The sequence below is a fragment of the Pinus tabuliformis genome, chromosome 7 (genome assembly GCF_031772625.1).
Source record: "Pinus tabuliformis cultivar Carrire ecotype Pingquan chromosome 7, CPIR1, whole genome shotgun sequence".
Classification (NCBI taxonomy): Eukaryota; Viridiplantae; Streptophyta; class Pinopsida; order Pinales; family Pinaceae; genus Pinus; species Pinus tabuliformis.
This window is the reverse complement of record NC_142293.1, coordinates 249,197,670-249,224,601: the sequence shown is the minus strand read 5'-3', so window position 1 is coordinate 249,224,601 and position 26,932 is coordinate 249,197,670. Positions and strand designations below refer to the sequence as shown.

Below are 26,932 nucleotides of genomic sequence, written 5' to 3'. Positions count from 1 at the left end.
CAGTCAAACAAAAGATGTTAGCAAGATATGATACCAATGCAAGATATAAAATATGCTTTCAAGAAATGCTTTTAAAATATATGATCATTCATAAATTCAAAGCATGCAAGGAAGCAATATGGAAATGACTTGCAAAGGGAACAAGTTAGAACTTTACTTGCAAAAATAAATAAATGAGATGATACTTGCCTAAATAAAGTATTCAATTCAAAACATATTCATCAATGACAAGTACATGGATAATTTGCAAGTAAAATAGTAAAATGTATTAGCATGAAATGCAGCTAAACTAAAGTTTGATGCAATTATCTTGGTTACTGTGAATCTAAATGCCTAGTCTGGATGTGAACTTTTTTTTCCGACTGTTTTGAAATAAGTGTCTTATGTGAGTTGTGGAAGGGGTCCAAGAGAAAGACAACAATGACTATATTAACGATACCTTCCTTGTATTACCCAACACACCTGATGCCTCAGGCGCTGCAGGGACTGTGGCTTTGACCACTGCAAGGTCACTATGTTAACCACATAAGAGGGTCTATGACATTCAAGTTGATGAAAGAAAGGAGTCCCTAAAAATATCTTTCAACCAAGCTTATGCTTGGAGCTAAATTAGGTTAAGATGCAGCTACACTAAAATGCCTAATATGGTATGCAAGTAAGTTTTCCAAATAGAGATTTGCAATGCTTTCAATATAATGGAAATAATGCTCAAAGTAAATTGCAAATATAAACTCAATTGGAAAATGAAATTAGCTTGCACATGAATTAAGTAAGATTACTAAATGCTTTGCTTCAAGTAAATGGAAATGTGCTCAAGAAAAAGATAACTTGGACAAGATTGTCTTTTATCCCTTCTACCATGAGAGTCATAGCCACCAATTCTAAATCCCTGAATTTCGCTTTGTCAGCATCACTGGCTTCTTCTGTAGGCTTCTTTACATTTCCTTTTACTAAATCCAACACCTTGTTCTTTTCGAGGATTAGGTCAATCCTCTTCTTCCAGGATCTGAAGTTAGATGCTCCTTCAAGTTTGTTCTCACCCTTGATTGAGTTAGACATCTTCCTTGAATATAATAGACTCCTTCCCTGAGATAGTCCCTATGAATGGATCAAGTGCTTGAGACTACCTTTTTCTTCCTTCTTCACCAAAGCTTTGATACCATGTTAGAAAATCAGAAAGGCAATAAATATTTTCTTGTTCTTGATAATTACTTGTGATGTTTCTTATTATTACGATTCTTTATATCTTCTTTCTTTAGTTCATCAAGCAATTACCAAAAGCAGCAACACATAAAACAATAGACACCAGATGTAGGCACATGCCAGGGCAAAACACCCCTTGAGGGGAAAACCTAGTGAAGATAATTCTTCCTTTCAATAACATACTTTGAGACTCCTCACCCTAGACCAAGACCAAACCTTCTCTACACACCAAGTCAACGTCCCAGAATTTCGACTCAGCAACTTCGACTATGCAGTAGGTTACGGCAACTGGTAGCTTCCGGCAACAGTGCAACTTGGAAGACTTCGATCCCCCAAACTAGGACATGAAACCGAGAGAGAGACACCAAAATTTCAATTTTCCTTGTCTCCTTAGACTTCCCCAAACTCGCATTCACTTCAGCTTCCTTGCAACAGACTTCACACCTTTTCCCAGCTACAAGAGAACTTTGGACTTCTGCCTAGCAACAAGAGATTTTCGCATTTCTTCTAGCTACAAGAGGATTCGAACTTGTGAGAGAATGATGCTCCAAATGAATTTGATGACCTTCCTTTTATAGGCTTCTTGTGGGGTCGAATATGGTTCTTAAGCTGACTTGATCTTCTCTTAGGTCGACATGGTGTGGAGGTTACATAATTCATATTTGACTCAATACTTAACCTTTTTTACATGATTCAAAAGCCCAAGAAGGGTCTCTTTAAATGTACAATAATTCTATAGACTTAGAATAAATCCTAGAAGTCCACAATGGGGACTTTGACCTAAAACAAGGTGACCCAAGCATGAAAGCCATGCTTTAATAAGTCACAATAATAGTAATAAAAAATCTTTTCTTTATTCTTTTTTCAAGTACATTACATAATGACTCAAGTACGTTATTGAAGACCAAACATAGTTACATTTTCTAACAGTCGTTTGGGTCACTAGGAACATGCCCATTAGTTGTGCTGTAGCTTTTCCTCCTTGCATATGTAATTAAACATTTGTTGTTTTCTCAGTGGGAAGGGGGCTACCGTTAAAGATGAATTTAGAGCTGGCATGGGGACGGATCAGAGTCATGGATTTGTTTACAGAATCTGGTCCTTAAGAATGTGCCTCAAAATCATCATTGCTGTTAATGATTGTCTTAGAAGAGATGATACTAAGATCAAACTGGTTCATTTTGATTTTATGTAGTTATTTGTTGTGGCATGCTGTTTTTTTGAATCCCGAGGCCATTTAGAGCCTCATTGATCATGTATTCTCTGTTAGATATGTATTACACTCGATGCCATTTTATGTATTCAACCTTACATGGTATATACATGAGCAGACTTTGCTTATTTTGTCTCTCATGGTTTGGAATTTTTAAAATATATTTTTTCCATTGAAATTTTGATATTTTATGTATTTTTAAGTAAGCCAGGTCATAAAATCGAAACCAATCCTATTCTAAGCCAAGTTGGCTTTGAGTTTGAGTTGACTTGCAATTGTTTCTGTGTTTTAAAACACTAATCCAAGCTTAGAATGGGTAGAGAAGACTCAGATGGCAGAGTTTGATCCTGATATTGATGACTTGGGGTGGAGGGGGTTGGATGATGATACACTAGTATCACCAGGTATGGTAGGCACTAGTTATGATAGTACTAGTACTATTGCAATTTCTCTGAGGAGTCTGACGAGTTTGGGCTAGAGTATGGTCCTGTTCCTATTTCCAGTAGTGGTGACGAACTTGATGATTGACCGTATTGATCAATGATATGTAGTAGGCTAGTAGTTTATAGTATGTTGTTTTTTGGGCTCTAAAGGCCATTTAGAGCTTTGGAGATTATATATTTTGTTTCAGATATGTATTGGACTTCACACCATTTTGCTATATTCACCCTTACATGGTATACACATGAGCAGACTGCATATTTTGTCTTTAATGGTTTGGAATCTTAATAATTTAAAAAGCAAATTTAATATTGTATATATTTTTGATTATGTATTTTGTTTCAGATATGTATTGGACTTCACACCATTTTGCTATATTCACCCTTACATGGTATACACATGAGCAGACTGCATATTTTGTCTTTAATGGTTTGGAATCTTTAAATTATTTAAAAAGCAAATTTAATATTGTATATATTTTTTAGTAAACCTGTTCATAAAACTGGTCTGATTCTGATCCATGTCTGGTCAGACTGTTGGCCAGCCCGGAGTTTGAGTATGAATTTTAAAACATTGACTATGACTATATGACTTAAAATACCCAACACTAGTGTTTCATGTCTTGGAGTAACAAATTCTATCCTGAAAATATTTCAATACTAGTACAAAATGTTTCATGACTAATGCTTACACTAACATATACTAAATTTTTACCACTATGACCACTAACTAGGTAATCTTAATATGTGGACGACACGTCACGTTAAATTTAGAACTAATAAAATAGAACATATTAATAGTATTACAAACTTCTGTCCTGTCATTCTCTAACTTTCATGACAAAAAATGTTCATCTGTTCCATCAGAGGAGTTGCAAAGAATGTTTTAGAACTATTATTAAAACATTTTCTAATTCAAAAATCTAATTTACAGGAAGCCAGTGCAGCAATATCAGGTTCGGGTGTTTATGGAAAGCTTAAATTTGAAAGTGGTGTGCATCGTGTGCAGGTTTGCATGCATATATTTGCTTACCTTTAGGCTTTGAGAAAGGATTTGATGTGGCAAACCTTTGATCTGGCAATTTCCTTTAACTGGTTATATGGTTAATTATGCAGCGTGTTCCAGTTACGGAAAAATCAGGTCGCATCCATACTAGTGCTGCATCTGTTGCCATTCTTCCTCAGGCTGATGAGGTATAATTCTCATCATTGAAACTAGTCCATTGTTAAGTTGGAAAGATGTATTGATTGCCTACTTGTATAAGAAAATACTAAATATACTGACACTTTTCCAGTACTAGATCTTTTCTTTGGGAAAACGTGTGTAAATGAAGGATGTACTTTACTAAGTACATCAATAATCTGAGCATACATGTTGGCCCACTCGTCCTACACATGAGTGAAGGAGCAAACAACAAATCAAAATAAATGTGTCAGTGTGTAAAAATTAGGGTATGCTGGAAAGCACAATACAAAATTCTCAGAAGAGTTCTTATCCATTATCAAATGCTTCACTATAGCAATATGTTATTCCGGGTCCCATTTACTGAAGTGTGGTCTGATTCATGCAGCACTCTGATATTTTCTCACGAGCAGGAGCATTCCTTGGAACAGAACCTGAGTTGTAGTTAGGTCTAAATGAATGGCTGACATGATTTGAAGAGAGTCAGCCCATACTAGCTAAAGCTCATGGAAAAAGAAATATAATTTGTAAGACTATAAATGGACTCTCAAAATAATGAGAAGATTTAGACAAGCTAAGCTATTTTGAGCATATTATTCTGAAAAATTATACTATAAACTTTCCTGGATCACTTGGAACATTTATTTGTGCTACATACCTTTTTTTGTTGTAATGTGTACTTTTATCAGATGACCAAGTTCAATATGGTTCGATGAACTATTTTATCGCATACCAGATATCAATTGTTAATCAGAAGAAAGCTTTTTTCCCTTCCTCAAATCTGGCATGACATTTTTGATCTATTTTGGTATGTCAACATGTATCTTCAACAGTTGATGCTAGTATTTCCATTTTTATCCTTTGAACAGTGCAAGCAGCAGCATGCAATTCCCTCGATGCTAGTGGTTCCTTTTCTATCTTCTCAACAGTGGCAAACTGCAATTCCCTTTAGCTCCCAGTTAAATTGCAAGTTGATGAGATGTTTCCAATTCAGCTGTACTATCTGAGGTAGATTGAAACGCTATTTACACTTCCCTTTTTTCTTTGTGATTGTTAATTAACAGAAATATTTAGAATACAGATCGTATTTGTCTGGTGTAGTGTTGTACTTATCACGACATTATCAAAATTATCGCGATAATTTCGTCAAAACCAACCTTGGCGATAAATTTAGGTAATTACCGCAATAATTTAGAAATTATCACTTTGTCTTTGTAAATACTATGTTTGCTTCCAGACACTTGAAGACAATCTCAGAGCCTTCTAGGTTTAAGAGAAAACCGATCTCTCTTGCTCACACATGTTGGAATTTCTAAATCTAACCCGTTAGAAATTATTCTTGTACTATCTGGTTTATTTCTTCCTACTTGTTTAATTACTTAACAAGTTATTTACCATGTAAACACTGAAAATAAACACAAGTACAGTATCAACATCTACAGATCATCAACTGAAAGAAAACAACCACACAAGTGACACCGTTATTTTTGGACCAATGTGCCCGGAAAAACCCAATGCCGGAAAATCAGTGCAGCTATTCAGAGGGTTTTATTATTATGCAGTTTTCAGAATACAACTAGGGTGCCATAAATGGCTCACCCAACAGAGAATGCCCTCGACAGTAGTACCTATCCTCAGAGACAGATATTCCGGCTGATTAATCACCGGATGAATGACCCCACAACAACAATTGCAGCTTCCACCGTTCTACGTCACTCTGATAGGGACTGCGTCACCCTATTTGGCTCACCAGCACCCAGTTTGCCCCACGAAAATCCTCCTAGCGCTGCCTCTTGGCCCTGCGTCAGCTCTGCTAGCCTCTGCGCAGCCACTGAAGCTTTTGCATCAGCCCTTAGACCCTCTGCGTCACCCACGCTGGCCTCTTCTGGCTCTGCGCAGCTCCCAGCTGCCTCTGCGTAGCACCCAGCTGCCTCTGCGTCAACCTCTCTAGGCTCTGCGCTGTCTCTCTGGTACTAACTCTGCCTCTCTGCAATGTATTCACTGCCCCTCGCTGCTGATCACTGATTCACTTTTGCTTAGCAACCCCGCTCTAGCAAAATGAATGACTGATCACTCTGGTGTATTCTCCAACTGACCCTCAAGCCTCCTCTTATACTTTTCTCGTTGGTCTTTCAACAACCGAGATTAAATCTCTAATCAACGACTAAGATTAGATTTGGCTTGATCCATGACTTTTGGAACCTTCTAACTCAGTTTTATATTAATACCCATTAATATATTATTTTTCCTAAGTTTAGACTTAAGAAATCCATTAAAAATATTAATTATTTCAATATCTCCCAAACCGGTTAGAATTTGCCCAAACCATTTTTGGGTCTTGAAGATCTCATGTGTTTTAGCCTTTCCACCAATTTTCATGGCTAGAGCACATCCAATGCTACCCCAAATCAACAAAACAAAAAATCTTTCTTGATCCTGACCGCACCAAATCCCAACCGAGGGAATGGAAATGGGTAATCATTCATGATCTCAAGGTCGTCATCCATGATTTGGTCCCTTCAAGATACTCTTCCCTTGGGCCATGTTACCACTCAAACTAGCAGGGGACCTAAAGGGGTTCCTAAGAGGACAACTGCTAAGTTAAGGGCAATGGTGGAGGCTTAGCCCACTATCACCACAACTAAGTCTCCCTTCTCCTTATAGACTAGTAGGGGTCACTTATAGTATATGTCAATGGATAGGTGAGAAATGACCCTGAATACCCTTTCCCAAGGATGGAGTGAAGAATGGAGCTTGCTTGCTCTTTAAGCAAGGGATTTGGTCCACCAGGGATAAGGGGTGAGGATTGGAGGGTTGAGGGAGAAATGATAGTGTTAAGTTTAGATATGTTCTATGCTTAGAGCAATTTATTTCAATTTTCATAGTTAGCTCAATATCCTTTCCAGATTAGCAATCACATCAGCATTAAAGTAAACTGCAGATAGAACATAAACATAAATCGCAAAAGACAAGCCAAGACAAGAGGACACAAGATGTGGCGCTAGCCAGGGACAAACCCCAATGTGGGGAAACCCTTGATCAATTCTTCTTATATTTTCTTCAATAGTTCAACAGAGAGAAATAGAGAGAGAGATAGTACATTTACAACATAAGTCAACACTTTGACTTATCTAGATAAGAGCATAGATCATCTCTAAGAAGATGATACATGAGATGAGTTGAAGACAAGCTGCTTCCACTGATTCTCCATCGTGCTGCATCTCGTCATCACGCTGCACCCATTCACTGATCTGCTCTTGTCACGGAAATGCAACCAGTAATCGTTGTACCCATCACGGTGCACTATGCTGCACCACTTACAGTTGTACCCATCACGGTGCACTATGCTGCACCACTTACAGTTGTACCCATACATGCAGCTGTACATACTGCCTCCGCTATGCAATCATTACAGTTGTACCTATACATGCTGCTATACATATTGCCTCCACTATGCAACAGTTGTACCTATACATGTTGCTATACATACTGCTTTCATTGCAACAATCGTACATATACTTGCTGTTGTACACACTGCTTCCACTGCAACAATTGTACCTATACATGCTACTGTACATACTACTTCCACTGCAACAGTTGTACCTATACTTGCTGCTGTACATATTGCTTCCACTACAACAGTTTTACCTATACATGCTGCTGTACACACTGTTTCCACTGCAACAGTTGTACCTATACTTGCTACTGTACATGCTGCTTCTGTCCCATAATATGTCCAACATATCATACCCAAACATGGCCCTGCTGTCACCTACATCAACAACAGCTAGGTGACCTTTCAAGCCAACAACCTACTGTAGTATTGATCCTAAATTAGGATCCAACATGCCTGCAAAACACTGTTGAACTGATATTTGCTTCTGCGTTTGTGACAACCCTGGTTAGGGCACGTGCTGCAACCCTAAACCCTTATGACAGTCCACAAACCAACCCTCAAAGGTTTGCAACATTCCTAGTGAAGCCTCCTCTTTGTCCACACTGTGTTCTGAGGGGCTAGTCCACCTTAACAACCCTCTACGCAACTCTTTCTGTGTGCTAAGGCCTGTGGCCTAGCACTGTCATGAGACAGTCCCTACGCATGCCCAAACACACCTTCTTCTTCGACGTTTTGTCTCTCTAGCTCTTCGGCCTTCACTCCCCAGCAACTCGGCCCTTGAACAACAACTCAGACTTGTCTTGATAGCCCTCCAACTGTCCTAGGGCAGTCCACAAATCAACCCAGCAAACTGTCCTCTTGATCCTCTTTTATTGCGGTTAGGGCATCTTCATACCACCCTTAGGTAGGGCAGCGTAGGGCTTCCTCTAGCTGCGGATTAGGGCCTTCCCTTTGCTGTGGATTAGGGCTCTTCTAGCTGCGGATTAGGGCCTCTTAGATCTGTGGCCAAATCTCCTACAAGTCTGCGGCTAGGGCTCTCCTAGATGACCCTTCTTTGGGCTGCGTAGAAGGCATCTCCTCTAGACCTCCTCTTCCACCAAAACCCAAAACAAGTGGAGAGTGAGATCACAAGAGATGAGTGTTAAATGACTTGAAGTCCTCCTTTATTTGTACTAAAACGTTGAGCACAAGTGGGATTTATTTGGTTGCTGGCTGACCTTGACGAATTGTCCCATAACACTAATAAATTCATATCTCCATGAATACTTATCGGAATTGGGTAATCTTTAGATCAATCCTAGACCTCTCGATGAGAGGGATCCAAGAAAAATATCAGTTGCCATAAATAAGATGACCCACATGGAGTTTGGCCCTAGTTGCCAATTTTAACACTCCCTCTCAACTAGGGAGAACTCCATCCGCTGATCGATATGTCCGACTGTACTATCTCTACCATCAGTGCCCTGCACTGCTCTGCTCAGTTCTGCTGAACCATGAAGAAGAAGAATTGATCGAGAATGTCTCATACCATTCTCCATTGACCCGAAGTCAGTTTTATTGATCCCAGATCAATATCACAAGAGAGTGTCTCAAACCACTCATACTGATCCCAGATCAGTTTCGTTGATCCCAGATCAATGGAGGTCATCCTAGAATAGGGAGTACAGTAGATACAACGATGCGTCCATCGATAGTACTACTATGGTCCCTAACCCCATTTCCCTACTCATTGATAAGATGAGAGGTACTTCCCATGAGTCCCAGACTGCATGGGTAGGATGCCTCGATAGGAGAACTAATTAACCTGTCCACAGGAGAACAAATCATCCTATCCATTGGTCGCCACAGGAGAACTAATCATCTTGTTCCATAGTTGCCACAGGAGAACTAATCATCCCGGCCCACAGGAGAACTAATCATCTTGTTCCATAGTTGCCACAGGAGAACTAATCATCCCGGCCCATAGGAGAACTAATCATCCTGTTCCATAATCGCCACAGGGTATCACAGGGAAAGGTTGAACTTGTCACCCTGTACATAGCGCACCACTAGGGGAGGGTGAGTCGACCTGTGGTCATATGTCGCTCTAGTAAGTACCCCAAGCTCCCCAAAGCTCCCAGAGCTCAGTGCATGCAACATGTAGGACCCTTATACGAGGTCTCTCAATGACTCCCAAGTCGTTCAAGAAAATCACAGATTTGACCTATCCTCGGGGCTTTGAAAAAGTGTCTGCGACCTGTACACCAGTCTCAATGCGATGGAGCCTTCTCGTTCATCGACTTACCATATCCCTGGTAAGGTAGTATCTGATGTCTATTTGTTGGAGTAATCATCGAATACAGGATTCCTCAATAATCGAATCCCCCCTGGTTGTCACAAAGAATCACAATGGTATTTAGCATGTGTGCAAACAACTCACTGATGAGCTTCCACAACCAGGCAGTTTCACACGAGATCATACTCGTAGCTATGTATTCGGTCTCGGCGATGCTTATAGCAACCGACTTCTGCTTCCTGCTCATTCATGATATCGAAGCAGAATCCAGAGAGAACCAACACTGAGAAGTGCTCTAGCAATTCTCCACACTGCCTGCCCAGTGAGTTTTCGAATAATCATGCAGCTTCATATTTCCAACAGTGTATCTCAATCCATGAGAGATTGTGCCCTGAAGATATCTTAGAAGATTCTTGGCACCAATCTAGTGAGGCTCAACCAAATATGAGCTCACCATGCTAACTGCAAAGCATATATACGAACGGAAGTTCACCAAGAACATCAATGCAGATGAGTTTATGAAACTCAGAGGCATTTCCCAAATCTGGTCCGGCATCACCACCATATAACTTCTGAAAGTTAAGATCCTTGAGGTAGTCACTGGCTTGCAGTCTACCATTCCACATCCAGAATCCAACTCCCTCTTACTTCTGCAAGTGAGAGGGTCTACCCCTGTCAGAAATAGGTTGTCCTCAGAAGGTGTTGGTATGAGAGCTCTATCATCCACAACCTTTAAACAATGGTTTGGATCGGCTTCACTCTTAGTGAATCTCAGCTTCATTTGACAGCTATCAATCCTCTTATATCAAACCCAGGGTGGTTAGCTTCAAGCCATAGAGGGCTTTCTTCCACCTGCATACATGAGACTCCTGATGAATCTCTAACCCCACGGGTTGTTCCAAACCTGTGGACCTGCTACATGAGGGGAATGGTTCCCTTGTGAGATTTTCCTTCGGTACATCTCAGACATGTACCTTCATGCTCATCCCTGTCATCATCTGACTCACAGACCTCTGGTGCTATGTGTCAACTGATGTGGTCCCCAATGGACTTTCTGCAATGCCAACCCTGAACCCACGAGTAAAAGCATCTTTGAAAATTCTATTTTCAAACACGTACCTTTCCATTGATGAATGCCACCTTGAAACCTTTGATTTCCATTGCCGAAATGGACACCAAGTTCTTCTTGCGATCAGGTACATAAAAGAGATTCTGTAAATGAATCAAGTTACCCTCATTCAATTGAGGAGTAACATCCCACACCTTTTTCGGAATAGGTGGCATTGGCTCCAAGTATAATCCCACGATTGTTTCCATTTCTACCAAATTCGAGAGAGCACCCTTCTATCCGATGAGGTGCCTTGAAGCACTACAATCAATAAGCTAGATTCCCAAAGAATCTGAAGGAGAGGGCCAATACAAGATAATGCTTCTTTATCTTATCAGAAGCAACATTTGATTCGTCATGCCCAGGATTCCTTGCTTTCATTGAAGAGTCGGCTGTATCCTTGATGACCTGCATTACTTGTCATTCCTCTGATCATTGAAGATGTCCCTGGAATGATTGTTATCATCATCAAGTGATGTGTCCCTGCCAGTCGGACACTCCTTCGCATAATGGCTGAACTGCCTTTCCTTCCATCCTTAGATCTGGAGTTCCCATAGAAGTGATCTTCAAGTAGGCCATCAGAAACTTCCGTTGCGTCATTTTGATAATTTTATTTGCTTCGACTTCACCCTTGGTGAATTAGAAGAGGGATGAGGAACCCATTGATCCTTTTGTCCTTTCCTAACTGTCTTTGGTGATTGCTCTTTCACTCTTGCTTGGGCATTGTCTTCACCTTAGCTCTGATACCATGTTAAGTTTAGGTATGTTCTATGCTTAGAGCAATTTATTTCAATTTTCATAGTTAGCTCAATATCTTTTCCAGATTAGAAATCACATCAGCATTAAAGTAAACTGCAGATAGAACATAAACATAAATCGCAGAAGACAAGAGGACACAAGATGTGGCGTTTTCCAGGGACAAACCCCAATGTGGGGAAACCCATTGATCCTTTTGTCCTTTCCTAACTGTCTTTGGTGATTGCTCTTTCACTCTTGCTTGGGCATTGTCTTCACCTTAGCTCTGATACCATGTTAAGTTTAGGTATGTTCTATGCTTAGAGCAATTTATTTCAATTTTCATAGTTAGCTCAATATCTTTTCCAGATTAGAAATCACATCAGCATTAAAGTAAACTGCAGATAGAACATAAACATAAATCGCAGAAGACAAGAGGACACAAGATGTGGCGTTTTCCAGGGACAAACCCCAATGTGGGGAAACCCTTGATCAATTCTTCTTATATGTTCTTCAATAGTTCAACAGAGAGAGAGAGAGAGAGATAGTACATTTACAACAGAAGTCAACACTTTGACTTATCTAGATAAGAGCATAGATCATCTCTAAGAAGATGATACATGAGATCAGTTGAAGACAAGTTGCTTCAACTGATTCTCCATCGTGCTGCATCTCGTCATCATGCTGCACCCATTCACTGAGCTGCTCTTGTCACGGAAATGCAACCAGTCATGGTTGTACCCATCACGGTGCACTATGCTACACCACGCACAATTTTACCCATACATGCTGCTGTACATATTACCTCCGCTATGCTGCAATCATTACAGTTGTACCTATACATGCTGTTGTACATACTACGTCCACTATGCAACAGTTGTACCTATACATGTTGCTGTACATACTGCTTCCACAGCAACAATTGTACCTATACTTGCTGCTGTACACACTGCTTCCACTGTAACATTTGTACCTATACATACTGTTGTACACACTGCTTCCACTGGAACAGTTGTACCTATACATGCTGTACATACTGCTTCCACTGCAACAATTGTATCTATACTTGCTGTTGTACATACGGCTTCCACTGCAACAGTTGTACCTATACACACTGCTGTACACATTGCTTCTACTGCAACAGTTGTACCTATATTTGTTGCTGTACATACTGTTTTGTCCCATAATATGTCCAGCATATCGTACCCAAACATGGCCCTGCTGTCACCTACATCAACAACAGCTAGGTGACCTTTCAGGACAGCAACCAACTGTAGTATTGATCCTAAACTAGGATCCAACACCCCTTCAAAACACTGTTGAACTGATGTTTGCTTTTGCGTTTGTGACAGCCCTGGTTAGGGCACGTGCTGCAGTCCTAAACCCTTATGACAGTCCACAAACCAACCCTCGAAGGTTTGCAGCATTCCTAGTGAAGCCTGAAGCCTCCTCTTTGTCCACATTGCCTTCTGAGGGGCTAGTCCACCTTAACGACCCTCTATGCAGCTCTTTCTGTGTGCTATGGCCTGCGGCCTAGCACTGTCATGAGACAGTCCCTACGCATGCCCAAACACACCTTCTTCTTCAACGTTTTGTCCCTCTAGCTCTTCGGCCTTCACTACCCAGCAACTCGGCCCTTGAACAACAACTCAAACTTGTCTTGATAGCCCTCAAATAGTCCTAGGACAGTCCACAAATCAACCCAACAAACTGTCCTCTTCTTGATCCTCTCTTGCAGCAGCTAGGGCATCTTCATACCACCCTTAGGTAGGGCAGCACTAGCTGCGAATTAGGGCCTTCCCTTTGCTGCTAATTAGGGCTCCCTTTAGCTGCGGATTAGGGCTCTTCTAGCTGTAAATTAGGGCCTCTTAGATCTGGCCAGATCTCCTACAAGTCTGCGGCTAGGGCTCTCCTAGATGACCCTTCTTTGGGCTGCGTAGAAGGCATCTCCTCTAGACCTCCTCTTCCACCAAAAACCCAAAACAAGTGGAGAGTGAGATCACAAGAGATGAGTGTTAAATGACTTGAAGTCCTCCTTTATTTATACTAAAACGTTGAGCACAAGTGGGGTTTATTTGGTTGCTGGCCGACCTTGACGAATTGTCCCATAACACTAATAAATTCATATCTCCATGAATACTTATCGGAATCGGATGATCTTTAGATCAATCCTACACCTCTCGATGAGAGGGATCCAAGAAAAATATCAGCTGCCATAAATAAGATGACCCACATGGAGTTTGGCCCTAGTTGCCAATTTTAACAGATAGGCTTATAAACAAGTTTCTCAATCCCTATAATCCTTGGAAAACTTGGAATCCCAAATGGTCCTTGACAAATAATCTTTATTGAGAAGTGGGACCACACAGGGCCAAGTAGACCCAGCCTAGGTTCGAGGATGGAATTTAGCAACCAATGATGTTCCTATCCTAGACAAGGTGAGGGGAAAGGACCAAACAAGAATATTTGCTTCAAAAGGTTGAATTGATCCTATTAAGGTCTAGCCTTGAGGATGCTAAGGCACAATTCGATCCTAGAGCTAGGGCTTGGGATTCCCGGAGATTCCACCGTTAGAATTGCCTCAAATTTGGAGGAAAGGGAGGGGACCCACTAGCGTAGTAGCCTAAAGGAGATCAAAGTTTTTCCTTGGGTCAATTCCCGGGAAATTGATGTCCTAGGTTACCTAATGGGGCTAGACTTGGGGGAAAAGGGGAAAATGATAAAGAGAGGGTTAAAATGATCACCCTTTTTGAGGGATCATTGCCTAGTTCACTTGGGAATATGGAGTCAAGGATAATGATGAGTAAGAACTTGGTTTCTTGATCAAGGAGGCCTGGAAAGTCAACTTCATCCAATGTTGAGAGAAAGAAAAGAAAAGTGACCTTCAAGCATTTATACTTCAAAGAAAATGATGCAAGCTTAGATATCATTTTTGGGATTCAACTGCGTTAAGTAAGTCATTCAAACGTATGACCATTTCCATGAGAGGTAGTCGTAACTGACTAATTTCTCATGATTTTTGAATAGTTCACTTAGCACTCATTGCATCGGGTGATGCTCACAGGGGTGAAGAAGTGGGATTGAAACTAGTGAAATGTGGAGAACGAATCACATAGCATCAATCATCACTTCCGGGCTTGCACCCGGTAACCAGGACTTCCCAGGAGGTCACCCATCCCAGAACTCCTCTGGCTCAAGCGCGCTTAACTGTGGAGTTTTTCCCCACAATCAAGCCCACTTAGCTTGCTACCCCATTTGCAAAACCTTAGCAAGTATTGTGCCTCATGAACCATTCAAGTAGAGATCCCTTGACTCTTTTTGAATTTAAGTATGGGGGATTTACGCAGTGCGTTATATTAGATATCATTTTTGGGATTCAACTGCGTTAAGTAAGTCATTCAAACGTATGACCATTTCCATGAGAGGTAGTCGTAACTGACTAATTTCTCATGATTTTTGAATAGTTCACTTAGCACTCATTGCATCGGGTGATGCTCACAGGGGTGAAGAAGTGGGATTGAAACTAGTGAAATGTGGAGAACGAATCACATAGCATCAATCATCACTTCCGGGGCTTGCACCCGGTAACCAGGACTTATCGAGACAAATAATCTCTAGGACATTTCATTCATATAACATTGGCCCATACATTAAATTAGCTAAAACATGCTTAATTCCACATTTCGATGATGTAGCGACTAGCCCTAATTTTAGCAGTATGGAGCAACAAGAATATCAACATTGAAATTTACGTACAATGTTATAGAGTATATCCAACCAACATTTCATTTGCAAGACAAAGCTCCAAGACAAGAAAAATAACCCAAATCCATATGTCAAAATTCATCCTTCTCCAAAAAATATCCTCCAAGAAAAAAATGCGAAGTTCTCTAAAGATAGAGAGATCCCAAACCAAAGTGATGATCCAAATGAATATATCTAACATCAATATATAGCCTCCTAAGGAATTCGAATTAGCTTATGTGTCTACATTAGCCCCTAATGAAAAATTAATGTGCAAATAAAACCCCTATTAGTGACAAGCCCACCAAACTAGCTCATAAGTTTAAAAAATAAGCCTCACAAGGGGCCAAATAATAATATCTACATGTCGTAGGGCCCTCCAAAGGCCTAATAATGTCCTGAAGTGCCATACTGAGGAATAAATTCCTCAAAATATGATGGACAATGGGGTGGCCCCTTGTTCTCCAAGTACTAGACCTGTGGTGCTCCCATTGGGTTTGAGGGCACATAAATGACCCCGTGGGTCTCCATATGAATCAGAGATACCTGTAGATCCTTTGCAAGGGTCTGAGTGGTGGAATGAATGCTGCCATGACATTGTACAAGTGCTAGGACACTTGCCAAGAGTCTTGGGCTCCTGTGGGGGCCTACTAGGCATAATGTACCAAGCATATCACCATCATCCCAAAAGTGGATCACAAGTAGTCTCTAAGCATCGATGAAGATCCGTGGAGTGCTGTTAACTGCTGGGGAGGCCAATGGCTCTCTATGCACACCCTATATGTGCCAATGTAGACCTATATCTGGTATAGGGAGACCAAACCCAAATGGAAACCACTTGTAATCCTGCATAAGATCCCCCTAGGCTTCTAGTACAACCAGTCATTAAAATAATTGGGGAAAAGAGCTTACAAATCATGGATAACAATGTGGGCACTTCATAATGGCATGCCCTTCCGTAGTGGGTTTTTGCATGTGCTAGTGTCTCCAAGCTCCAAAGGGGGTTAGCCAAGTACCTTATTAGGTGGCTTCAACCCTTAAAGGGGATAGTATGTCCAAGGTACATCCCTCTAATGGGGGTGGCAAGTGACAAATAATTGGAATGGAATTAGGCCAATTAGGCTAATCGAACTCCCTTATGAATTGTATAAATTTATGAGAGGCTCATTCATTGCTTTAATCATCACTTAGATTGGATTAGTACTCTCTTGAGAGATTTTCGCATTTGTTGCTGGGATGAAATTTTGGAGTTTTCTTGATGCACTATGATTTTTGGATTTTCGTTATTGTCTTTGGAGCTTCTTTCTAATGCGAAGTTGATGAATGGATATACTCTCTCTCTCTCACATAAGTGAACTTTTAGTGCTATTCTTTTTATCTTACTTGTCTAATGCATGTTATTGTTATCATTATTCTTGTATGGGTTAAAGTAATGCAAAATTCTTCTGGAGACCTTGAAGAAGTGATTTAATGCATGCGTTGCTATTTGAGGGATTCGGTGAATGTTCCTAGAGGTACCTCTTAGGTTGAAAGACCTCGAAACTTTATCTCTTTTGCAAATTTGAAGTATAAATCCCTAATAACCTTGTTGTTGGGATGAAATTTTTGGAGTTTTCTTGATGCACTATGATGTTTGGATTTTCGCTATTGTATTTGGAGCTTCTTTCTAATGCGAAGTTGATGAATGGATATACTCTCTCTCTCATGTAAGTGAACTTTTAATGCTATTCTTGTTATCTTACTTGTCTAATGCATGTCACTGTTATCATTATTCTTGTATGGGTTAAAGTAATGCGAAATTCTTCTGGAGACCTTGAATAAGTGATTTAATGCATGCGTTGCTCTTTGATGGATTGGGTGAATGTTCCTAGAGCCACCTTTTAGGTTGAAAGACCTTTATCTCCTTTGCAAATTTGAAGTATAAATCCCTAATAACCTAGTTGCTGCCCTTGGAAAGGATAGCAAAGGTCAATTAGGGCTCCTTAGCTCACGAAAATTCTTGATCTATGTGTATCTTGACTCCATTAATCCCAAGAAGCAAGGAACTGATCCTCGCATCCCTTTGGTGGTCAAATTTACCTTTCTTTTCTTCACTTTTCCCAATTATAAGCCTAACCCTAGAGGGTCACCTTGGGCATCAAGAGAAATTCCTTGTAGTTATCCAAAACCCTTGAATTTTGGTCCACTACTGCATTGGAGTTTGCTTAAGAGATCCTCCAAGTTTGAGGCATATTCGAGAATCGACAATGTAATCCCAAGATATATCGAGCCCTAGCCATAAGGCCTGTTGGAAAATGTAACTAGATTCGGTCTTCATAATTGTACGTGAAGCAATGTTTTTAAAACTGGAACTGGTGACCGGGCCGGTCCACCTAATGAACCAGTTTACCGACTGGAACCGGTTTAACCGGGATTGGTTTGGTCTAAACGAACCGGTTTTAAAAAGCATATTAAATAATTAATTTTTAATGAAACAAAACTATTTTTAAGATGTAAAACCATGATTCCAAGCCAATAGAGACAAAATATGCAAAGTTTGCTCATTTTTATACCATGTAAAGGTGAATATATCAAAATGGCACCGAGTGCAATACATATCATCGACAAAATAGCAAAATACATAAGCAATGAGGCTCTAAATGGCCTATAAAGTCCAGAAACAATGCTGCAAGCTATGAGGCCATTGGCCTACTACAAGTCTACAGTGTACACATGATCAATCATCAAGTTCATCACCACTACTAGCCACAAAACTAAAATGATTAAGCACGTTATGTGCAATTACAAAGTCATCATAACGTTTTGAGATTTTATTGTTGCTTAGTACAATATTCTCTTTCTCTCTCCTCTTCATTGGACAGGGGTTGTGTTTGGGGACAAGTGGATGATCTGACATGCTGGTTGGAGTATCTGGGGTATGTTTTAGACTAAGAGTCACCTCTTTCTTGTGGAAATGTCATTGGCCAGAAACTTTTCAATAGGTGAACAATCCATTCAACATGAGATAAGTTTCTACCTTAGACCAAATTTGGCTCTCCAGATTTCAACCACGAATGCCAGTTCTCGGGAAGATATAGATACTCTTCAAGTTGGAACCAAAGGATGTATGCTGGCTCTCTCCTTGCTTATGCAAAGAAGTAAATATGGTGTTTCCATTTTATGGCAGCTCCTAGATGGGTCAATCTTGATGTACACGTATGCTGATTTCTACTCTAATACATGCAGTGTATTCAAAAGGAAAAGAAATGATATCAGTGAGTTGCCTTCTTTTCCAGTTAATCACATTGATAAAGAGAGAACTAGAACGAACACGACAATAATGGGAAGGAAAGACATTAGTAGGCAATACCCAGACAATTCACGTTGTGTATCCATATAACATAAAGATTGCAAAGGACCATGTCAATCAATTTTCCTATTTTTTAAAATTCCTCATGTTTTGACCTTCTAGGCTAAATTTTTACCTGTTTTGTAAATCCCCGTCACAAATTACCAAACAGCAGGCTGCTTTTTTGAGTTGACGGTGGGCGTACCTCTAACCAATTGGTTTAGGATGGCACTGGCCGGTTTGCTAAAAAACTGGCCGGTTCCGTCCTAAATCGGCCGGTTAGGACCGGTTTATTCCAAAAAATGGCGAAATGGGTGACCTGACTGGGTTTTTTGGCCGGTTTCGACCGATGGGTTTGCTAACTGGCCAGTTGGACCGGTAACCGGTTAGCAAGACCGGTTTTGAATACTATGATGTGAAGTCAAAATGTAATATATTTGTCAAAGGAAAAGCAAAAATAATTTTTATTATTATCGAATTGACTTATTAAAGCATGGGTTTCATTCTTGGGTCAAATGTATAGGTCAAGCCTCCATTGTAGGCTTTAGGATTATTTATTTGGGTCAAAGTCAAATTGTTTATTGATCAAAGACTCCTCCATCAAAGTCTCCTTGATCATAATCAACCTCCTCAAAGCATCCTTGCTGTCAACCTCAAACAAACCTCAAACAAATCTTCATCAAGGCAGCCTACCAGTCGTCCTAACCTTAAGTGAAGTCACAACTATTCATGGATTCATGTCGGGCTATTTCATGGACAAACAACTATATGTATAAGCGTAAGAACTTTGCATCAAATACAAAAGTTTGAATTTGAGAGTGGTAATTTCGGTGCTCTAACAGAGAAGAACAAGTTCGGATATTACAAGAGTAAGTCTCGGTGTAATCACAATAAGGGAGTTTCAATATCATTACAGGAAGCTCAGATCAACTCTGAGTTTGAATTTTGGATATCACAGCAAGGGAATAACACAGTCTCGATGTCACAACGGTGAGATGGTTTCGGTATCATTGCAGGAAGGAGCTCGGATAAGTGAACTCAGTTTGATGCTATAGTAGATGCATTTCAATGAGAGGACAATGGACAAGTCTCGGTTGAATTGTAGAAGACGAGCTCATGCAGATTACAATGGAGACTTTCTGTGATACATCACAGTGAAGGATTTGGTGTTACCACAGTGTGAAGGATTCACCACAGTCAAGGTCTCGGTGCTATCACAATTTCAAGGATGACTTGATGGAGGATGTCTTGGGTCTAGATTGTAAGGGTCTTGGTCGTCTCATCTTTTGAATCTACTGAAGGAAGAAATTGTGACTGGGTTTGCCCCTCGAGGTGGGTTTTGCCCTGACAATGTGCCTACATCTTGTGTACTCTTTTATTTGTTGCTTGGCATTAGTCTTGATGATAAGAAAAGATAAATCGAAAGAACTAATAATAACTAAAACATCACAAGATAATGTTATTAATAAGGGAATTCATTTAACTACTAACTCCTTGGATTTCCCAACATGGTATCAATGCTATGGTCATGGTCAAAGGGAGTTTGAAGACTATGATCATGGTCAAAGGCAATTTGAGCTATGGTCATCAGAGAAGGATTTCAATATACCAGAGTTAAGGAATTCAAATCAATGTTCAGCAAGTGAGGGTCGGTAAAATCACAGTCAAAAGGCTTGATAAACTTCAGAGAGTCTAAATCATATAATCTCAGAAGGAAGTGCTGTGATACATTTTGGTTCATTCCTGAGATTGGGTGATCAAGTTCACTGAAAAATCTCAGTAGACAGTTCAATTTAATAGCAAAGAGAAATTTCAGAGGAGAAAGTTCCGATAAGGTATTTCACAGATAAATGATTCAGTGTCATTATAAGGTACTCGGTTAGGGTAATTGGATGATCTCGGTGCTCTCACAGTTTGCTGTTATGCTCCCACAGTTCAGTGCTACTACTGTTCGGTATTATCATAGGGAGAAGGTCACAACGCTATTTCAGTTATGAGGTCTAAGTTAAATTAGTAAAAAAAAGTCGTTTATGACAACATAAGAAGTAGCTTATATGAAGTCTTGTAGCAACTATTTTTGCAAGCCTTCTCTACAACATTCAATAGTTTGAGAACAACTTCTAACTCGAGTAAATATTGTGAATGCTTCTCTAGTCATCTAACAATGTGTTTACAGTTTCCAAGGAGAGCATCAAGTCCTATAAAACATTGATCTCTCAATTATACAAGTTCAAGGTATGTAAACTCGAGGTACGAATATTTATAAGGCCTTTATTATATCTAATCTTAGATGGTCCATATAATTCTAGTCTAGATAAAATTAACATACTAGAATCACAGTCCTTATCCTCTAGGATTTACAAGCAATCTAAATCTCAAGTAAAAAGTCCTACTAATGATTGAAAGAATGAACAACTTATCATAGAATCCATCCTCCGTGATTATGTAGAAGATCTAACTTGAGAAATTAAATTATGTCCTTGGTATCACATGTTGTGCTTGTAAGTAAGTACTACAGGTATAAAAGATGATGGCTTAATACAAAGAGAACACTTCAAGGAATCCTTACCAGGTTTGCAAAGGGACATCTCTAGGTATGTCTTAAACTATACACCTTACAAGATTCTCTTAAAGTATGATCATCTTATTTTTGAAGTTTGCATTACATTACTAACTTCATTATGCCTAGTTGTTTTGAATCATAATGATTCTTGTTTTGGGTGATTCATCACTTGATAAATCTACCTTCCTCATATTCTTAATTGATTTTATAGAACCCTAGACAGGGTCTTTGGAAAACCCTAACCTAATGTTGAAAATAACAAGAAGAAATGTTAAAAATAGAATCTAGAAATTTCAATTTAATTTGTCTTTGAATTAAATTGTAATTCTTTTCCCATAGCAACTTGTAATAGTTAACTAAGTTAAGTTGACTTAGTTAACTTATGAATTTTGAGTTGGAAGTCTTTTGGAAGTCATGTATATGTTCTCCCTAAGTTTCAGGGGTCCAGAATGAGTTTTTTTATGAGTTGTAATTAGATAACTCAGGTTACTGAGTTATGGTCAGTTAAATTAGTTCTAACTATTTGTGGAACTAATAGAGGATAACAGTCAGTTGGTGCACTGGTGCATCCACAAGTATTACTCCAGTTAACTGAAGATTCCCTCATCAAAAACTCATGCATGTCAGTTCAGAGAAATACCCAATTGAGATTAGAGTTTAGGGACAGTGTACTAAGTTGTAAATATCATGCATGCAATCAGAGAAGACCTAATTTTGGATTGCATAGTTATGGATGAGGAATTTCCCTTTAAATACGAGCTAATTCTCTCGGGAATTGTGCAAAGAATTAGAAGCTTGTTGGCTTGGAAATTTGGCTAGGTATTGGCTAAAGGAAGTCATTAGGCGGAGGATAGGAAATGCTTGTGCAGGTTAAGCTCAAGGTTGAGTAGAGCATATTGTATTCATCCAAATTCTTTGACCAAGGACGCAAGGAAATAGGGGCTTGGAGAGCTACAGAATTGGCTAAGTGTTGGCCAAGAGCTTGCTTGTGAGCTGAGAGAGTTGAGCATACTTGTGCGGAATTGTTCTAGTGAGCACAAGCTTTGTATCTTCACTTATATTTCTGATATATGCAATAGAGATAGCGGGGTTTTGAGTAGTGTCTTTCCCCAGATACATCTTGTTTTATGTGCCATTGATTTATCTTCTTCTTGTTCTTATTGTTTTCATCAATCTATTGGCTTTCGCTGGTTGAAAGTAGAAGTAGATTGTGCTTTAGTAAATTGCATGAGCTTGTGAATCTACAAGATTTTCTACATGGTATCAGAGCTAGATTTGTAGGATTTTCTACATGGTATCGAAGTTAGATTTGTAGAAATTTTCTACATGGTATCGAAGCCAGATTTTTTTGGGTCACGATTTTGCAGAGCAGATATGAAAAGTTTTGTGCTAAATTTTCAGAAACAAATAGCAGATTTGGATTCCTTGCAAAAAAATACCCAAATTCAAAAAAACAAATCGGCAGAATCGGAGTTCGGATGAGGCAGATATCGCTGATTTAAAATCAACTATTTTTCTAGAAAATTTCGTGACGGCGGGATAGATGAAACAAATTGGTGTGCTAGCCAAGAACCTATATGTACTTGAGATACAAGAGGCATGCAAATTCTTGAGGAGCAAGTAAAAGGTTAGAGACTTGGTGGTTGAGAGGGAGAGTAAATTACGTCTCAACATGTAGCCACAAAAGAAGCCTCAGAAGCAACTTCAGGAAGTTATGGAGCAGCCACAACTAGAGATGCTGAGAGGAGATCGAGTGGAGGCATCCATTCATGCAGAGACCTCCAGTAGGGGGAAATTTCGAGCCAGGTGGGCAGAGGGATCAGGGATCACATGCAACCATACCTCCAGGTGTGAGGTGGGCCAATGTGAAGTGATAATCCCAAGAGGGCTGAAATTGGGCAGGGTCCATTGAGAGGTTTTATCTCATGGATCATACCTTGCTACAGGAGCCCAAAGTACATAGTAGCGGGAGGAATCAATGGGATTGATGCAGTCAGAGATCAAAGTGATAGAGGCTAGAACAGTCAGATATTGAAGAGCGCAGAGAAGGGTTGACAACAGTGCAGAAAGACAGAGTCAACAAAAGCGCAGAGTTTTCAGTCGACAGAGGCAATAGCAATCAGAGAATTTGATGACAGATACATCATACTGATTCAGGGTGGATGTTTTTTGTTTTGTTTCTGGAGTTGCTGTAGCAACAACACTAGAGAGAAGTGTTGCGTGCAAAACAATCCAAAGGTTCAGGATCGAGATCAAGTTGAATTCCTTTCTTGTTGAGAGCGAGTGTTGAAAATAACAAGAAGAAATGTTAAAATTAGAATCCAGAAATCTCAATTTAATTTGTCCTTGAATTAAATTGTAATTCTTTTCTCATAGCAACTTTAATAGTTAACTAAGTTAATTTGACTTAGTTAACTTAGGAATTTTGAGTTGGAAGTTTTTTGGAAGTCATGTATATGTTCTCCCTAAGTTTTAGGGGTCTAAAATGAGTTTATTTATGAGTTGTAATTAGATAACTTAGGTTACTAAGTTATGGTCAGTTAAATTAGTTCTAACTATTTGTGGAACTAATAGAGGATTAGCAGTCAGTTGGTGCATTGGTGCATCCACAAGTGTTACTTATCCACAAGTGTTACTCCAGTTAACTAAAGATTTCCGCATCAAAAACTCATGCATGTCAGTTCAGAGAAAGACCCAGTTGAGACTAGAGTGCAGGGACAATGTACTATCAGTTGTATGATTTACTAAGTTGTAAATATCATGCATGCAATCAGAGAAGGACCTAATTTTGGATTGCACAGTTATGGATGAGGAATTTCCCTTTAAATACAAGCTAATTCTCTCAGGAATTGTGCAAAGAATTAGAAGCTTGGAGGCTTGGAAATTTGGCTAAGTATTGGCCAAAGGAAGTCATCAGGCGGAGGATAGGAAATACTTGTGTAGGTTAAGCTCAAGGTTGAGCAGAGCATATTGTATTCATCTAAATTCTTTGACCAAGGGTGCAAGGAAATAGGGGCTTGGAGAGCTGTAGAATTGGCTAACTGTTGGCCAAGAGCTTGCTTGTGAGTTGAGAGAGTTGAGCATACTTGTGTAGAATTGTTCTAGTGAGAACAAGCTTTGTATCTTCTCTTATATTGTTGATATGTGCATGTATAGATAGCGAGGTTTTGAGTAGTGGCTTTCCCCAGATTCATCTTATGTTGAAAGTAGTAGATTCTTGTCCCGTGCTTTAGTAAATTGCACGAGCTTGTGAATCTACAGGTTTTTCTACACCTAAGGGTATGCTGACAATGTGTGAAACCCTAGCCTGCTTAGGGATATCGAGAAATGATATTTGAAGTTTTTGATGATGTCATGTTTGGGGTTTTAGTATGATCATAAAAACCCTAACTTGTTAGGGTTGAAATGATGTTGTTTGAAATCTTGAACCTTTGAAGTTCTGGTAAAGTAGGGTTTTCTATGTTATGAATTGAAACCCTAGATCCTTAGGGTTTGGTTGGGTCTATAAGCAAAACCCTTGTTATGTATTTAGAGTCCTAGGAATGAAACCCTAGGTATGTGTCCATTTGGTTGAAACCCTAGCCTGTTCTAGGTTGGTATATGTCTAACATATTAATATTGCCTGACATATGATGTGCTTATGATATGCTGATGAATTCCTAGATATATGTGTTGACCTAAGTGTTAATGGTCATGAGTCCTAGGGTTTGGAAACAAGCCCTAGTCAAAGTTTGATGGTCTAGGATGATGTTGTTTGAAAAACTAGGGTTTAGTAGCTAAACCCTAGTAGTAGTTAAATTCTCTAGTATGTATAACTGTATAGAATTTATGAATCTATATAATGATTGCTGAGAAATTGAAGATGGAAATCTAGGGTTTACATCAAACCCTAGTAGATGCTAGTCATGATGTTGATTACGTTGTGATTGGTTTTGATTGTTGAAGCTCATCTAGGATATGTATGAAATCTTAGTGAGGAGTCTAACATATGAATTTTGAAAGTTGTTAGATTCATTGATTTGATTTGTTTCTGGGGTTTGCTATATAAAGGAACTTGTCATTGAAACCCTAGATATAATGAGCTTGATATCTTGATGTTGTGGATGTGATTTAGGATTTGTAACAAAAACCTGGGCAAGAAGTTGAAGTATTGAAGTATAGTCTCTTGCTGATTATGTTTGTAAAGTCTAACGCTTTCGTGATTCTAATATGACTAACTTCATGCTTCTATAATTTTGGTTGTACTTGCTATCTAATTTGTGCAGGTACATCATCTTCAAGTTGGTGAAGATGATCGTAAGTAAATTTGATGTGATAAGCATGATATATGAATGACTCTGATAAGAAGGATGGAAGCCATGAAAGATTCTTCGATGTCGTAAAGAAGAAGTAGAACTCCCTAAGTTAAGAGGGAGTCTGGATGAAATCTCCCTAGGTTAAGAGGGAGCTTGAATGAAAGGAATCTCCCTAGGATAAGCGTATGGATGAGAATATTCCTTGTACAGGAATAATTAGATCCTCTTTGTTTAAGAGGGAGCGACAAATATAATTTTCTACTTCATGTGTCATGCATTAGACTAGGACTAACAACCGTAAGTTTTAGTGAAGGCCATAAGTGAGAGAAGGAAATTGGAGAATGTATTTTGAGGTGCTGCTGAAAGAAAAAAAGTAGGATCTGATTGAAGAATATGTTGCTGCATATAAAGTAGGAAAGGAAAGTGTATCTTTTGTCAAAGACTCGGTTGATAGTCCTAATGTGAAAAGTTGAGAAGCAACATTTGTTGTCTGAAAGACCCGGGAGTTTTGTATCTGATTATGTATGTGAAAGTATTATTGATTGGGGTTGTGTTTGTATAGGTAAATCTCTCGAAGGTTTTGATAGCATGCTGTTTACCAATCAGTTTAATTGGGAGGGATTTGTTGTTCTTGATCTACGAGATCAAGGGGTGTTGAGGCTTTGTGAATGAAGCATTGCCTGGGAGGACATCTGATTGACACTTTGTGTTGATATCTAGGTCCCGAAGTGGGAAGGGTGGTATTGGTCATTGAGCTCTGACACGCACTTGGATCTCTGGGTTGATGGTTAGCAAGTAATCCTGATGGTACCTAGAGACGCTAAAAGCTTGAGTCCATCTTAGTCCCATCCAGATAGATTGCCCTGGTCAAGAATCTAGTCTGTGGCATTGCGGTGCCTAAATTGTTGATAGACCAATGGATAGATTGCCTTGGTCAGGAATCTAGTCCATGGTATTGTGGTGCCTAAACTTCTTCATAGATGATGTGGTTGGAGATCTTCCATGTACCTCTTTGGTTCTATGTAAATATGAATGCCTCCCTAGTTAAGAGGGAGTGATGGAAAATGTAACAAGGTTTGGTCTTCATAACTGTACTTGAAGTCAAAATGTAATATATTTGTCAAAAGAAAAGCAAAAATAATTTTTATTATTATTGAATTGAATTATTAAAGCATGGGTTTCATGCTTGGGTCAAATATATAGGTCAAGCCTCCATTATAGGCTTTAGGATTATTTATTTGGGTCAAAGTCAATTCCTTTATTGATCAAAGACTCCTCCATTAAAGTCTCCTTGATCATCATCAGCCTCCTCAAAGCATCCTTGTTGTCAACCTCAAACAAATCTTCATCAAGTCGGCCTACTAGTCAGTGTAACCTTAAGTGAAGTCACAACTATTCATGGATTCATGTCGACCTATTTCATGGACAAACAATTAACAGAGAAGGAT

General features: G+C 39.4%; 1 protein-coding gene across 1 annotated transcript in view; it reads left to right on the top strand.

Moving 5' to 3' along the window:
- Positions 1 to 26,932, top strand: part of LOC149246778 (peptide chain release factor 1, mitochondrial-like) — a 259,495-nt gene that overhangs the window by 188,667 nt on the left and 43,896 nt on the right. The window contains exons 7-8 of the mRNA XM_089458024.1: positions 3,791 to 3,865; positions 3,973 to 4,050. Of these exons, the coding sequence (XP_089314150.1) occupies positions 3,791 to 3,865; positions 3,973 to 4,050 (153 nt within the window). The remainder of the gene's footprint in view (positions 1 to 3,790; positions 3,866 to 3,972; positions 4,051 to 26,932) is intronic.